The sequence below is a fragment of the Tasmannia lanceolata genome, unplaced genomic scaffold, assembly GCF_043159265.1.
Source record: "Tasmannia lanceolata isolate RefF3 unplaced genomic scaffold, GAP_Taslan_0.1 ptg000048l, whole genome shotgun sequence".
Classification (NCBI taxonomy): domain Eukaryota; kingdom Viridiplantae; phylum Streptophyta; class Magnoliopsida; order Canellales; family Winteraceae; genus Tasmannia; species Tasmannia lanceolata.
In genome coordinates, this window is record NW_027518725.1 from 615,632 (window position 1) to 629,794 (window position 14,163).

The 14,163-nt window shown below is 38.5% G+C and overlaps 1 protein-coding gene across 1 annotated transcript; it reads left to right on the forward strand.

Moving 5' to 3' along the window:
- The first annotated feature begins 9,157 nt into the window (after positions 1-9,157).
- Positions 9,158-14,163, forward strand: LOC143864275 (uncharacterized). The gene is made up of 4 exons (XM_077375187.1): positions 9,158-9,314; positions 12,401-12,566; positions 12,785-13,069; positions 13,331-14,163. The coding sequence occupies exons 2-4, from the start codon at positions 12,420-12,422 to the stop codon at positions 13,970-13,972; spliced, it is 1,074 nt and encodes a 357-aa protein (XP_077231302.1). The 5' UTR covers positions 9,158-9,314; positions 12,401-12,419; the 3' UTR covers positions 13,973-14,163.

The window sequence follows — 14,163 nt, forward strand, 5'->3', positions numbered from 1 at the left end:
CTTTTCTTTCGAGTAATTACTGAGTTGTAATATTGGGTTCATTGAATTTGAGATTTTTCCTGGTTTATTCATGGAAAATTTCCTATTGTGCAAAAAGGAAATCACCGAAAGATTTTCTATTTTTCTCCACCAAACACCTCCCCCCGTCCTTTTTCACATCCTTCACATCCCCCGAATCAGGTATTGGAATTTAGAATCGGGATCTGATTCCATTTCTGCGTGATTCCGGTCTTTAGTACAATAAATAAAGGAAACACCGGGGTGTAGACCTGGCAAATGGGTGGGCCGGGCCAGGTTTCACCCAACCTGTATGGGTCTGTGTGGTACGGGCGGGGTCATTTATGACCCGGAATTTTATGGGTCACAATTTGGTGAACCCCAGCCCCCACATACGGTCCGGGTGGACCCGTGAGTCACAAAGTTTTTTTCTTTCCTCTTTTCATTCCCACACTATAAAAGGATGATCCAAACTGTCCTGTGATGGGCCATAACGTAAATAGGTTGTGCCAAAAAGATATTTTCCATAGGAAGACCCTAGCCTTCTGATATATGGAGGAATTTCATATTATTATTTATGGAAACCTCTTGAGATCGGAGGGCTACGATCATCCTATGGAAATGATTATCTGGGCACAACCTATTTACGTTGTGTTCTATCACATGGACGGTTTAGATCATCCTATGATGTGGTTTGCACATTACTTTATGAAGAATGCGGGACTATAAGGGCTTAACATGGTATAAAATCTTGATCATTTTACGGGCGCGGGTCACTTTTTGCCAGGTCTACCAGGGTGTAATTAGATCGGAAAATGCTGGAAAATGTTATCCGCCCAAGAGGTGGCATTCTGATTCCGTCCCGATTAAGATGGAATTTTTATTAGATTTTTTTTTGAAATAAAAATTGTAATTTTTTCTCATTCCATTCAAGGGAGAAGCAGACTAGTAATCGGAATATGATTTTAATTCCAATTACGAATTTCGTTTTTGGATTTTGTTTCGTTCTCGGGATTCATTTCTCCCTGCAAATTCAATATTCCTTAGCTGCCCATATCTTTCCAAGAGAAAGTCCTGTGGACCATATTAAAAAACTCACTTTACAATGAATTCGTTTGCTATTCCTTAATAGCCAATTCATTTCCTAACATATACCAGTTTTGCATGTCACATTTGGAGAATATATAGAACATTGATGAAAAAAATGAATAAGACAAAATTTGCTAAAAAGTGTGACTGCTTGGCTATTCTCTCTTGCAAAAGTGAGCTGCAAAATGGCTTCCTAAATTGCCTAGAAGTCGGAGGGGAGCAGGAGGGGAGAGCGGCAGGTATGACTTATGAGAGATTACAAAGCCATAAATGAGGAGAATGAGGGTTAGGTAATAGCTTACTTGAATATGTAGTTGGATGTGAACAAGGAACTCGAAAGGATGATGATAAGTGACCTAATTAACTATTATCTTTTCTACATTTCTTCTTTCGTGATTAAATTACCAAAATATGTAATTTAACTATATTAATAGGGTTTTTGTCAACTTCCGAGCACTTTTGACCATTTACAGTCTTAAGTAGGGTCCTGCCTATGTATGGGAGTAGGTGGGAGCCAACCTTCTATGCGGCAAGTTAAAAGGGCCTAACCCTACTCATTCCATCAGATTTGGAGCTTTTACCATATTGGTTAATAAAGTACTTAATTTGGTATCAGAGCAATCCCCACGTCCTTTGTTATCACAATATGGGCCACAGCGAAAGGGACGACCTATGGAAAGTGCTACCTTGAAAAAAAAGGCTAGAGTGAAAGCTACCACAGAACAGGCAGTCAAGGATGGCGAATGCAGAAGTGTGGTGAAATGTTATGGTCCTGAGCGGGAGCTTGCCTAGGTATGAGACTAGGAGGGACCCAGGTTGGCATGGGAGCCTAGCCTAACATGTTCCATCAATTTTAGAGCTTTACGTGTAATTGTTATGTACCTAATAATGTTCACCTGAATCTGATTCATGGAGAACGACTGAGAAATCATCCAATCAAGGCATGACACATGGTAAGTTTTCAGTTCAATGGATCTGTTTGTGCCCACGCTGCACAAATAGGGCACAACCCAAAGGGTGTGTTAGGAAAGTTCGGCAACCATGTCCTTGAAACTAGCTTTTAGAAAATATACACTTATTTTTGTCCCGTGAGTAATTATAATTTTATCAAAGATGTAGATGTGTTTTCGTCCTACTAAAATGATCATTAATAGGAAATGCTGTAAGGAAGGTCCGCATTAGTCTTCCCCTAGCTCATAAAAGTAAGATTAGTCTTCAAATCAATCTAACGAAACCGCCTAATTCGTGCACCTAAATCAAGTTGCTACAAAACTGGCTTCAGAACTGATAGTTGAATAGAACAAATCCTGAATAAGATAATTGAGAGGGCATAGTGAGAAGTGTTTAAAACTAAGGGGGGGAAAACTCTATTCAAACTAGAGTTTTATCTGCATAATCTTCTCATTCATGCCCTCTCAATTCTCTACCTCTCCCATTTTTATTTTTATTTCGCCCATTTTACATCGAAAGAAATGGAGCCTAATAAAAAGAAGGGATAAATACATTTACACCCCCTCTAGTTTCTGACAGATCCACTTCGACCCCTGTAGTTTAAAAAGTGACAAAGACATCCCCTCTAGTTTCAATTTGTTTAAGGTTTGCCCCCTCAGCTGAAGGTTCGTCCATAGATTGAAGGGTTAGGATGATCCGATGGAGCTGATTTTTTTGGCACACTCTATCTATGTCAGGACCCATCAAATGAACGCTTTGGATCATCCAAATAATGTGGGCCCATACCCGAATCCAAACACTACCAAACGCTTTGGATTCGGGTATGGGCCCACATTATTTGGATGATCCAAAGCGTTCATTTGATGGGTCCTGACATAGATAGGGTGTGCCCAAAATATCAGCTCCATCGGATTATCCTAACCGTTCAATCTATGGACGAACCTTCAGCTGAGGGGGCAAACCTTAAACAAATTGCAACTAGAGGGGATGTCTTTGTCACTTTTTAAACTACAGGGGTTGAAGTGGATGTGTCAGAAACTAGAGGGGGTGTAAATGTATTTATCCCTAAAAAGAAAACAATTTTGGGGAAAAGTTACTTTTACAATCAATAGTAAAAGCAATTTTGCTTGCACGAGGAATCTCATGCATAAGATAGAGTGATGGCCTCCAATGTTCGAATGGAAAAAGCATTTTTGCTTGCACGGGGAATCTCATGCATAAGATATTCGAACCCCCACCAATAACTAGGCCAGTCAGGAGCATTTTGCATATAAGATGCTCCGATTCGTTTTTCACGCATTCGTGTACAAACCAGTGCAGACGAAGTCACGAATATCTCCGGTAGTCAGTCCATTTCCATCAGCAGGATTCGAACCCAATTCTTCCAATCCCTACCCCGCACGACTCACGAGAAATTACATAAAATAGTAGTCCAAATCACCGGGCTGTTAGTTTAAATGTTTAAATGTTTAAATGTTTAATTAATATCCCTCTAAATAAACATGCGCTGAGAGAAAGATCCCTTTCCTGGAGCGAGCGACTTCAATTCCAAGAAAATATTTGAGAATGTCCAAATCCTTAATGTGAAATCGGCTATGTAAAAATGTCTTTGTGAAAACAACCAATCACTCCAAAAGCTTAAGCTGTTGGAGAAGGCAGTTTTTAATCTTTTATACTTTAACAGTTTAACACTCCCCCCCTCACATGTGGCCCCCCTCTTTCTTTGGGTTGGCCTACACGTGGCACATGTGTCCCTACTTTTGGGTTTTGCCATTGCATGTGGATTTTGCTATCAAGGAGATTTGAACCCAGGCATTTGCTCTGATACCATGACAAATTTAGGAAATCTTCACTTAACTTGGATGAATTACAAAGAGCCATAATGTGTGTTTATATAAAACACCCATAGGGATAAACATAGAAAGAGATCATGATAAGAAGACAAAGAGATAAACCTAATCTAATACACTTCCTAATCTAATCTAGTTACTTAATCCAGCCTACCACCAAATCAAATCAAATATCCTAATTTATTTAGGTTGCCTCAACTAACCTACCTTCCTATTCTTCCTCCAAGATAATCCACTGGTGAGATCTCCATACTCTAACAGTCTTCAAGGAATTGATGGCGAGAGGATTGTTGCCGGTGACAATCATATCATCCACACATGGTTTTTAAATTTTGACTGAAATCCGACATTTTAGATTTCGGTCAAGAACGAAACCGAAACCCACTATACACGAAACGTTACAAAAATTTCGGTCGAAATTTCGTTTTCCCCAAATTTAGTCTGAAATTTAAGGGATTTCAACCCAAAAATCTCAATTTTGTTAATTATCTATTTGAGAATGAAAAGGACAGGAAGCACTAGAAACCACTGTGTAACTTTGAAATTACAAAATAAATTTGCAAATATTGTGCACTGGCCACGTCCCAAAAAAAAGGAAATAAATTTGGAAATATTGTGCTGGCTATGTCTCTCTCTATCTCTATCTCTCTCCACTCGTGTGTATGGAAATTCAGGAGAGAGAAAGAGAGAGAGTTTATTTCCTTATTTTATGGCTTTACCAGAATTTATGAGAGAGTTTCTTTCCTTCTTTTTTGGTTTTCCGAATTTATTTCTTTCTTTTTTGCGTTTACGATTACTTACACCTACTTTTCGTATTTTAAAATTTACACATGGTCCACTAACAATCTGCTTGGCCTTATCATTCCTCTATTTCATATTATCTAGAAATTTCGTAAATTTATTTAACATTAAAAAAATGAAAATTTTAAGGGCTGTAAGCGATTTTGATAGAAATTTCGTAATTTCAGTTCACATTTCGGTTTGGGAGGGGGGCGAAACTGGTAGCGAAACCGAAATTTCAAACCATTAGTTCCGGTCAAGGTTTAAAATTTCGGTTTCGGTATCACCTTGAAATTTCGACCGAAATCTGGTACAAAACAAAAAAACAATATTTTATTCATTATTAAATTTCAGCCGAAATTACCGAAATTTCAGTAATTCCAGTGCAATATTAAATTAATATTAAAAAACAGATTTTTTGTGTCAAATTTATGAAAAACCAAAATTTCGGCCGAAATAAATGACCATTTTGGATTTGTGTGGTTTCGGTGTCGGTCTCCACCGAAATCGGTCGAAATTTAAAACCATGACTACTTCGAGTGATAGATGTTGAAAAGGGGATAATCCGCAGAAGACTGTTTGAAAGCGGCAAAGCGCGATTAATGGAGAGATGGAGAAATAGACATGATTGCAATGCCGGATTTTTGGCTCATCTCATTTATAGCATACTATCCATAAGTCGTGCCATTTATGCCTATATTGACTTAATTGCAATCAATTTATGCTAATGTTTTTCTTGCAATCAAAACAGGCCTTTCATGAGAATCGATCAATGGCATAAGTGTTTTTAAAGGTCGTCGAATGGACTGATTAGGTAGATGAGGTGGAAGTAGGGCTCAAGAAGTGTAAGAGGCCCACTTCAAAGGATGATCCGAACCGTTCATTTGCTTGGCTACAACATAAATATGTTGTACCCCAAAAATCATTTCCGTAGGATGATCCTAACCCTCCGATCTGTGGAGGGATTGCACGTTATATAAACCTCTAGAGACAGGACAGTTAGGATCATCATGGGGAGATGATTTATAGAGTACAAGCTATTTAAGTTGTGGCTAGCAAAGAAAGTAACTTCTAATGGTGGCATCAGAAAAATATTCAGATTGCTTCCAAATGTAATTGTTTTGAGAGAGGAAAAAAGAAAAGAAAAAAAGGGGAAAAAAAGGGCGGCCAAGTGCACGAAGCTTCATGGTATAGTTGGAGGAGGGCGTGTCATCAGAGGTAACAAGAGCAAGGTAGTATTGCCTTTTCCCACTTTTACAGCGAGAATACTAATATGGTGGCTGAAGTAAGAGCTACCGGAGATGGACTCTACTATATGATGACCCCAGGTATTAAAAAAATTTGGATCTTTGATAGCATGGTCATTGTAAGTTATCATTACAGGTAAAAATAGTGCCTCCTGGAACATTCATAAATAAGAGAAATATTATTAGCTATGGATTTTGCTAGCACCCATGTCTATAGGGAAGGCAAGGTTTAAAATTTCGATTTCGGTACCGGTTTCGGACTTCTGAAAAAACAGAAATTTCTACCGAAATTCTGAAATTTCAGTCGAAATTTGGTACTCTCGTTCGAAATTCCGGACAGAAATTCTGAAATTTCAGACTGAAATTCCAAAATTTCCGAAATTTCGGTGGAAATTTAAAACCATGCATACAGCTTGGCAAACTATAGCTGCGACCACCCACATAAATTCAATTTTCTTGAATTGGGCTAGCCTACCAAAGGAGTCTAGAGGAATTGCTAGATGGGATAAACTCTGTATTCCTTACATAATAATTAATCTTCTTTCTTGTAGGTAAGGGTGTCAATTTTGGCTCGGGCTCGGAAGCTCGCTCGAAAAAAGCTCTGCTCGAATCCTTAACGAGCCGAGCCGAGCCGGCTCGCCAGGCTCGTTAAGCTTAACGAGCCGAGCCCGATTCAGGCCAGGCTCGGCTCGTTAAGAATTTAATATATTTAAATATATATATTATATATTAATATATACACTAGAATGGTTGTCTAGGGAGTGAAAGGGGGAGGCAAAATATGTCACTTCATTTTTGGAACCCTATTTGTTACTTGGACCACTCCCCATAGTGTAAAAAAAGTAGTTAAATTACACCAGTAGGGCTGTCCAGGGAAGATGAGGGGTGTGAACTTAATATAACCTGAGCTCGGTAAGGCTCGCGAGCCTGCCGAGCCTGCCGAGCCGAGCCCGAGCCCGAGCCGAGCTTTTGAGCTTAACGAGCCGAGCCGAGCCTGGCCGAGCTCGGCTCGTTTACACCCTTACTTGTAGGGAAGTTTTCTTAAAAACGAAACTTTTAATAATTAATATTCTTTCTTGTTGGGTTAGGGAAGTTTTCTATAAAAAAATCTTTTAATAATTAATGTTCTTTCTTGTTGGGTTAAGGAGTTTTCTAAAAGAAATTTGTACCACGAGGTTTAGAGGCAAGTTTCTATATTGTCCTATTGTAACTTTCCTAGATAAATTCTGGGTTAAAAAAATAGAAAGTAACTTTCCTTATATATGATGCGTGTGTGTGAAGCAAGGTTTAAAATTTCGGTTTCGGTACTGGTCTCGGACCTCGAAATTTCGACTGAAATCTGGTACAAAACCCGAAACTAATATTTTATTCAATATTAAATTTTGGCCGAAATTACCGAAATTTAGGTGAAATATTAAATTAATATTAAAAAAAAAGATTTTTTGGGTCAAATTTCGGAAAAACCAAAATTTCGACAGAAATTCCGGAATTTTGGTCGAAATAAATGACCGTTTCGGTTTTTACCCATTTTGGTGTCAGTCTCCACCGAAATCCGAAATGGATTTTGGTCGAAATTTAAAACCATGGTGTGAAGTCCATTATTTTTCAAAAAGTATAGTGGGCCACACTTCTTAAGATGATCCAAATCGTTAATCTCGACAGCTCGGAGGGTTAGGATCATTCTACTGAGATGATTTATGAAGTGCAACCTATTTACGCTGTGGCACATCAAATTGAACGGTTTGGATCATCCCAAGAAGTGTGCCTAGTTCACTTTCTGAAAAATACTGTACTTCACGCGCACACATGGTCTAAAATCTCTTCCCAACAAATCAGAGTGTTGAATGCAGTTTTTGACATTTTGAAGGTAAGAGAAGACGGCTGGGAGCGACTTTCATCCACACCAACCACTCCATAGAGAAAGTCAAAGCGGACATGCTTCCTTGTCTTTCGTATTTTTCTATTGGGCTATGATTTTCTCACGCCCCCCTGGATTAATACACCCCCCTTGTACCATGATTCACGTTAAGAGGAAGGTTGCGCCATAAAACTCATTTCAATAAGGTGATCCTAACCCTCCGATCTATAGAGGGCTGCTCAATATGGAAAGGTCTCCTATGGAAATGTTTTTTGGGTCACAACCTCTTTACAATGTGGCCCAACAAATGAATAGTTTGGATCATCTTATTAAGTGGGCCTTAATGTACTTTTGAAAATAAATAAATACTGGACTATACGACCACACCCCATGTAAAATCTCTAATAATTTATAAGAGGAATGATAGAATGAAGGGCACTGATAGATCCCTGTTTTCGAGGACAGGTCCTCCAGAAAATGGAAGTGGGAGAAGATGAAATTGAGAATTATGATAATTATTCTACCGTTTCAAATGTGAATACATCATCCCTTTAAACAGAAAATAAGATAACTGAAAATAACTTCCATTGGAATTATGACCACAAGTAATATAACTTCCCATAACTGCTAATATGTGTAATCACTGAGATGCTTGGGTAATTGCCGGTTCCTTGTGGAAGTTGGCCGTTGATTTGTGGTCGTATCAGGCACCCTTGCAAAAATCAGCTTCAAGGGCGCTCCTATTGGTTGATTTCAGTAAAGTCAGACCCGCTTCCATTTTTTCGGTCCCATCCACTTTTTTCAACTTCATCCATAAATGCACTTTGCTGAAATCAACCAATACAGGCGCCCTTGAAGCTGTTGTTTTTGCAAGGCACCCTTCATTCTATCATTCCTCAATTTATAACATATCCCTAAAATTGATCATTTCCCAAAAAATCAGAGGGTTAGGATCGTCCTATGGAGATGATTATACCTCAGTCTATTAATGAACGGTTTGGATCATCTTATCAAGTGGACCCCAGTGTTTTTTTCTAAAATATACTGGACTTCATGCCCAGACAACATACAAAATCTCTAGAAACTCAATAATCCCATGCTCAATGAGAAAAACGGAGTCAAATCAGCCTGAGTCAAATCAGCCGTCCAAAACATCTTTTTCCGTGTTCACACAAGCATTTATCACGCGCCTTGCTTCACCTGTTCTAGAAAGCTGGTAGGGGCCCACTCGTCGTGTGTCGAGAATCAGTCTGCCCAAAACCCAGTCACCCAATCTTGAATCCATTGACTTAATCTCAACCGTCAATTATCACATCGACGGTCTAAATATCCAAAGTAGGCTACCTAATCCTTTAACCTGAGGTCTAAGATTCCTAACCAGGGTTAAGTTGTGCGGTCAAGAGCACTTTCTCTTCCGCACAAATGGAGTCTTCAGCCTTCAAATCAAACCTCTCTTCCTCTCTGCAATTTCCATTCCTTTGCAATTTTCGAATTAGGGTTTCTTCGTTCTTCGAATTAGGGTTTCTTTGATCGACGATTTAGGTACATATCTTATCTATTTCATTGCCTTTTTCTATTTTTATCATGTTTCATCATATCTAATTTTTAGAATTTTCGTTTTTCCATCCTGAATTTTGTAATTCGATTAGGGTTTGGTTAGGGTTTCGAGTTCTTCTTCTCCTAATTACTTCATTTTGTTCCATTTATGCAATTTCTGTGTTTTTTTTTTTTTTTTCTATTTTGAATTGTTTAATTCGTAGAAGAATTTGTTCGATCTGTTTTTAATTTTCTGTTGGTTAGGGTTTTTTTTATTAGGATCTTGATTGAAGGGATGTGATGGGATATAATTAGGAACAATTCTAATAGAGAGCTGTGCAGATTTTCCTAAATTGTTAGGTTTCCTAATAAGATTTTCCTTCTAGATTGTTAGGTTTATGATACTTACTTGTTATGGTTTATATGATTTACTTACAAATTAGTTATTGTAGAATTATGCATTTTAGATTTGTGGGGTTGATTACTTGTCATCTGTCATTTAAATGGGTAAATGGGTTGATGATGTGATACTCTCTTTGTGCTTGTATTTAAGTTCTTTGTTTCAATGAAATGGGAGAGGAAGAGAATTTTATTGCAGCGAAGGAAACTTTGTTTAGGAGAGTAATGGTTCCTCTCGAATTGAACTATTAGGAGGTCCGGTTGCCTCAAATCAACCTCTCTCCCTTCTTTCTATCTTTTTAATTTTGTTTATTTGTGTTATAGTTGTGGGTTTCATTTTCTCTCGTCGATATGTTTTTGTTTTGTTCATTGTGAATTTCGTTTTCCGGAGTTGACGCGTGGTTCGTGTAGGGTTTTGGATTTATAAGTATTTTTTTAAGTCTGATGATTAGCTGAATTTCTTGATCTATCGTGATCTTGTGTTATCCAGATGTCTTTCAGTTTGGGATATTCTGACCAATTGTGGTGTTTGTAGAGAGTATTTTTTTTCTAGGGAAAGCTGTCTCTTGGTTTGTAGTTTTCTTGCAAAAATTTTGATACCTTCAGTTTTCTTCTGCAAAGATGTCTATCATTCTTCAATTTTCTTCAGAAATTCAATCTTATGTTATTTCCACTTTTAGAGCTTTTGAATTTGGTAGAAATAACGTAGTTTCAAAACTCCCCCTAGTCGACCCCTTTTTACCTTGGCTGCATTCTTGTCCAGGTCCGCATATTGCCTTACAAGGTCAATCAAAACTCCTTTGACCCTCCCTAGTTATGACCACGTCAACTAAGTACTCATCCACATCAACCAAGTAGTCGACCAAGTCATGGCGAGTTGTCTAGGATTTGCTTTGGCCACGTTTTAACCCGTATCCACATTTTGCGACTCCGAGAAATATGTCTCGAAACAGTTATGTGATCAAGAAAAACAAAAGCAAAACATAAAAATTTGAAAAATCAAGAAATTTTCATTATGATTAGAGTACCTGGCTATCTGCAATTCTTATTTCAACTTTGATGAAATATCTTGAACTCACAAGTTTTGATTTTGAGGAATGTATTTGTTTTTGTTTTGTCAAGTATTTGGATGCATCTCGTTTGATACCTTACCTCTTTGAGTGCCCCATTATCTTGATGATTGTATTTTTTCTTCTTTCTGCTTTTTTCTGTATTGACCATCTCGGTCTCCCTTTTCTTAATATAATTGCCATGATTCAAGGAAAAAAGAAGTATTTGGATGCATCTCTGTTCTTATTGCTGTCTTGGTGATACAAAGGTTTCATCTTCTTTACAGAGTCATGTACAACTCTCTTTTTTAGGGCACTGTCCATGGGTTGATTATTCTCAACCTCATATGTCAAATCTACCGAACTTGCGAGCATTTTATATCTGCTTAGACTAATTACCAGGGACCCCATCCGCCACCACCTCACACACACAAATTTTGTGTAGGTTGGGTTGTTTATTTCCACATAACAAGATGTAGTTCATTTTTCTTATTGTTATTATTTTTTTTTGATAAGTTCATTTTTCTTATTTTGATATAGCCATTCTTTGCCAAGGTTATCTTTGGTCATTATCCATCTCTCATGGAAAATCAAAGTGATCTTTAGAAAGCCCACCTAGCTGTGTGTGAAGTGCCTTTGGAGTTGTGTGACAGTCCTTTGACACAATTAGCTGTCTTGATCTCGTGACTTGCCTAGTTAGAGAAGTTATAAAAGCATTGTAGTCCCTGCAAATTATATTACTTGGGAATTCCTTCCGCAAATCATTCACTAGGAATTCCAGGTAGTGAACTCAAAAGCATTTGATCATTTGATTGAAGTGGCTCTGTATCTCCCACTTCAAAGTTAGAAGAGAAGTAGCTGTGATCATGTGATTGGGATAGGCTCAGAGAGAGTCTATTTGTTGCCCTTCGAGTACCATGATCCATGATGTTAAATAGAATTAGGATGTGATCCAATCAAACAAATAACCAACTATTTAATGACACTGCTATTTGATTTTGCCTTCTGTCGTAATTGCAATCGTTAAATATGTTACTGCTTATTTTGCGAATTTCTACAAATTCCTAAATTGTGTTTTCTATATAATATACTCATTGTTCCAAGTTACTCAAAAACTGTTCCAAAGATGCCCAAATTGACCTAAGGAATGTGGGATGCTATCTTGGAGTGTTTGGGGTTTAGTGGATGTTTCCAGTCAATATAGGGAGTGGGGACCTTATTCTTGACTGGTAATTACTCTCTGTTGGTTGGGAACGTAAATCTCTTTGGAAAATAGCCGCCCTTGGTGTTTTTAAGGGGCATTTGGAATGAGTGGAATGATTGTATATTCCAAGCCAAGAATTATCTTGCTGCTGTTGTCAACTGCAGTATTAAATCATATATCATTCAATGGACAAGTTTTTATAAGACTAGTGATGGTTACCGGATGGGCGACTTGTCAATGTATTTTCTAGAGGGGGTTAATGGGGAGGCTATTTGGTTGGAGATTCTACTCCTCTCTTCTTATCTGATTTTTGTTTTCCTTTTTAATTGTTTCCTTGTTGATGGATTATCTTGACCCATCTTTCTTTTGCTTCTAATAATGTTTCAGTTATTTCTGATAAATAAAAACACCCTTATTGACCGTCCTTCTCTTATGTTCAGGTGAAACTTCTTGACAGAAATGGAGTTTTTCTTCAAAGTTCCAAACGAGGAATCATCATCATCCGACCCTTTAGTTGCTCATCAGGGTATCGAAAGATGTCCATTTTTGAGAAATATTAATGAGCCCACAAGCTTTTCCTTCTCGCCTATGAGTTTCCCTATGCCTGTGAGTTCTACTCCTTATTTTTGGCGAGCTGCATTTTGTCTGCTTTGTTTACGTACATATTTCAGTTGTCATGTATGCCTCACATTTAAAGTATTGTGAAACGTGGTTATTTTTATTGAATATGATGGATTTCTTCCTTTTCTTTTTTAACTTAGTTTAATCCTAAGATGAATATCTGAATTTAACTAAATTCTTGTTTGTTCTGGTTCTCTTTCCAGGTACGGGCTGCCAAAGGTCCCATATTCGAAGATGGACCAAATTTTGATGTGGCATTTAGGGTTTTCCACGGACAAGATGGAGTGGTCCCACTCTCTGGACGAGCATTTTCACTCCCCAGGAATTCACCCTCTCAGCCTTCCCCTCAGTTTAACCCCTTAGCAGCAAAGGCAGCCACTATCAGTTTCTCAGCATTTGGACTAGGAGGACCCTTTAGCTTCGACTCTTTCTCTGAAAAATGGAAAAAGCAGAAAAAGAAGCCCTCCAAGAAAGAAACTTCTTCACAGGTAATGCTTCTTCAATGCAATTTCAGCAGTTCTCATTTGTATATTTCCACTTTGAATTTGAACCTCGTGCTATGCAAGTCATCATTCCCCTGCTATCTCAAGAGTTCCGATTTTGCCCTTAATAAAATGCAGCTCTCATTCTAGGATTATCGGTTACTTTTCAAACCCATTTTCATTTCACAAAGAACGTTCCGCTTATTCCTCTTTTCAAGAGAAATGATTATTCTTCTGTTTCCTCCTGACATTCCTCTCATCTTTCAGAAGGGAAATTCATCGCACGAGGCTCTCAGCAACGAGTGGCTGGAAACCGGGAATTGTCCCATCGCCAAGTCCTACAGGGCAGTGAGCAGTGTACTACCGCTCGTCGCAAAGGCTCTACAGCCCCCACCAGGCATTAAGATAAAGTGCCCTCCAGCTATAGTCGCTGCTAGGGCAGCCCTAGCCCGGACAGCTCTCGTCAAGAACCTTCGCCCTCAACCACTGCCTGAAAAAATGCTGGTAATTGGCATCTTGGGCATGGCTGCCAACGTTCCTCTGGGTATATGGAGAGAGCACACTGAAAAATTCTCCCCGTCCTGGTTTGTAGCTGTTCATGCCGCTGTTCCTTTCATAGCAATGCTAAGGAAATCCGTTCTAATGCCCAAGACGGCTATGGCTTTCACTATAGCGGCCTCAATCCTTGGCCAAGTCATTGGTTCTAGAGCTGAGCGTCTCCGACTAAGGGCAGTTGTAGCACAAGCGGAAACTGTACCAATTGGTGACACCAGTGTTGGTGCGAAAACTATGGCAATTGGTGACACTGGCTTTGGTACTAATAGTGGGCATTGTGGTGAAGGACCAACTTTGGATCCTCTATCAATCGAGGCAACAAGGTCTTCGTCCGCGGCCAATATGTGCTTTTGATGAAGGTCATAATTATATTTGAAAGATTGAAACTCATTCATTCGATATGCGAGGGGAACAATGTTCTGTCTCCAAAGGTACATTGTTAGAGGTGGAAATGTGTTTGATGAGAGCGTAAGCAGATGAAAATTTGCTAATATTTGATATGACATTATTGTTTTAATAAATTTGTTGTGTACTTCTTTGTGAAA

Coding starts and splice junctions, on each gene's coding strand:
- LOC143864275 (XM_077375187.1), top strand. CDS start 12,420: ATGGAGTTTTTCTTCAAAGTTCCAAACGAGGAATCATCATCATCCGAC. Junction 12,567..12,784: donor CTATGAGTTTCCCTATGCCT/GTGAGTTCTACT, acceptor TTCTCTTTCCAG/GTACGGGCTGCCAAAGGTCC. Junction 13,070..13,330: donor AGAAAGAAACTTCTTCACAG/GTAATGCTTCTT, acceptor CTCATCTTTCAG/AAGGGAAATTCATCGCACGA.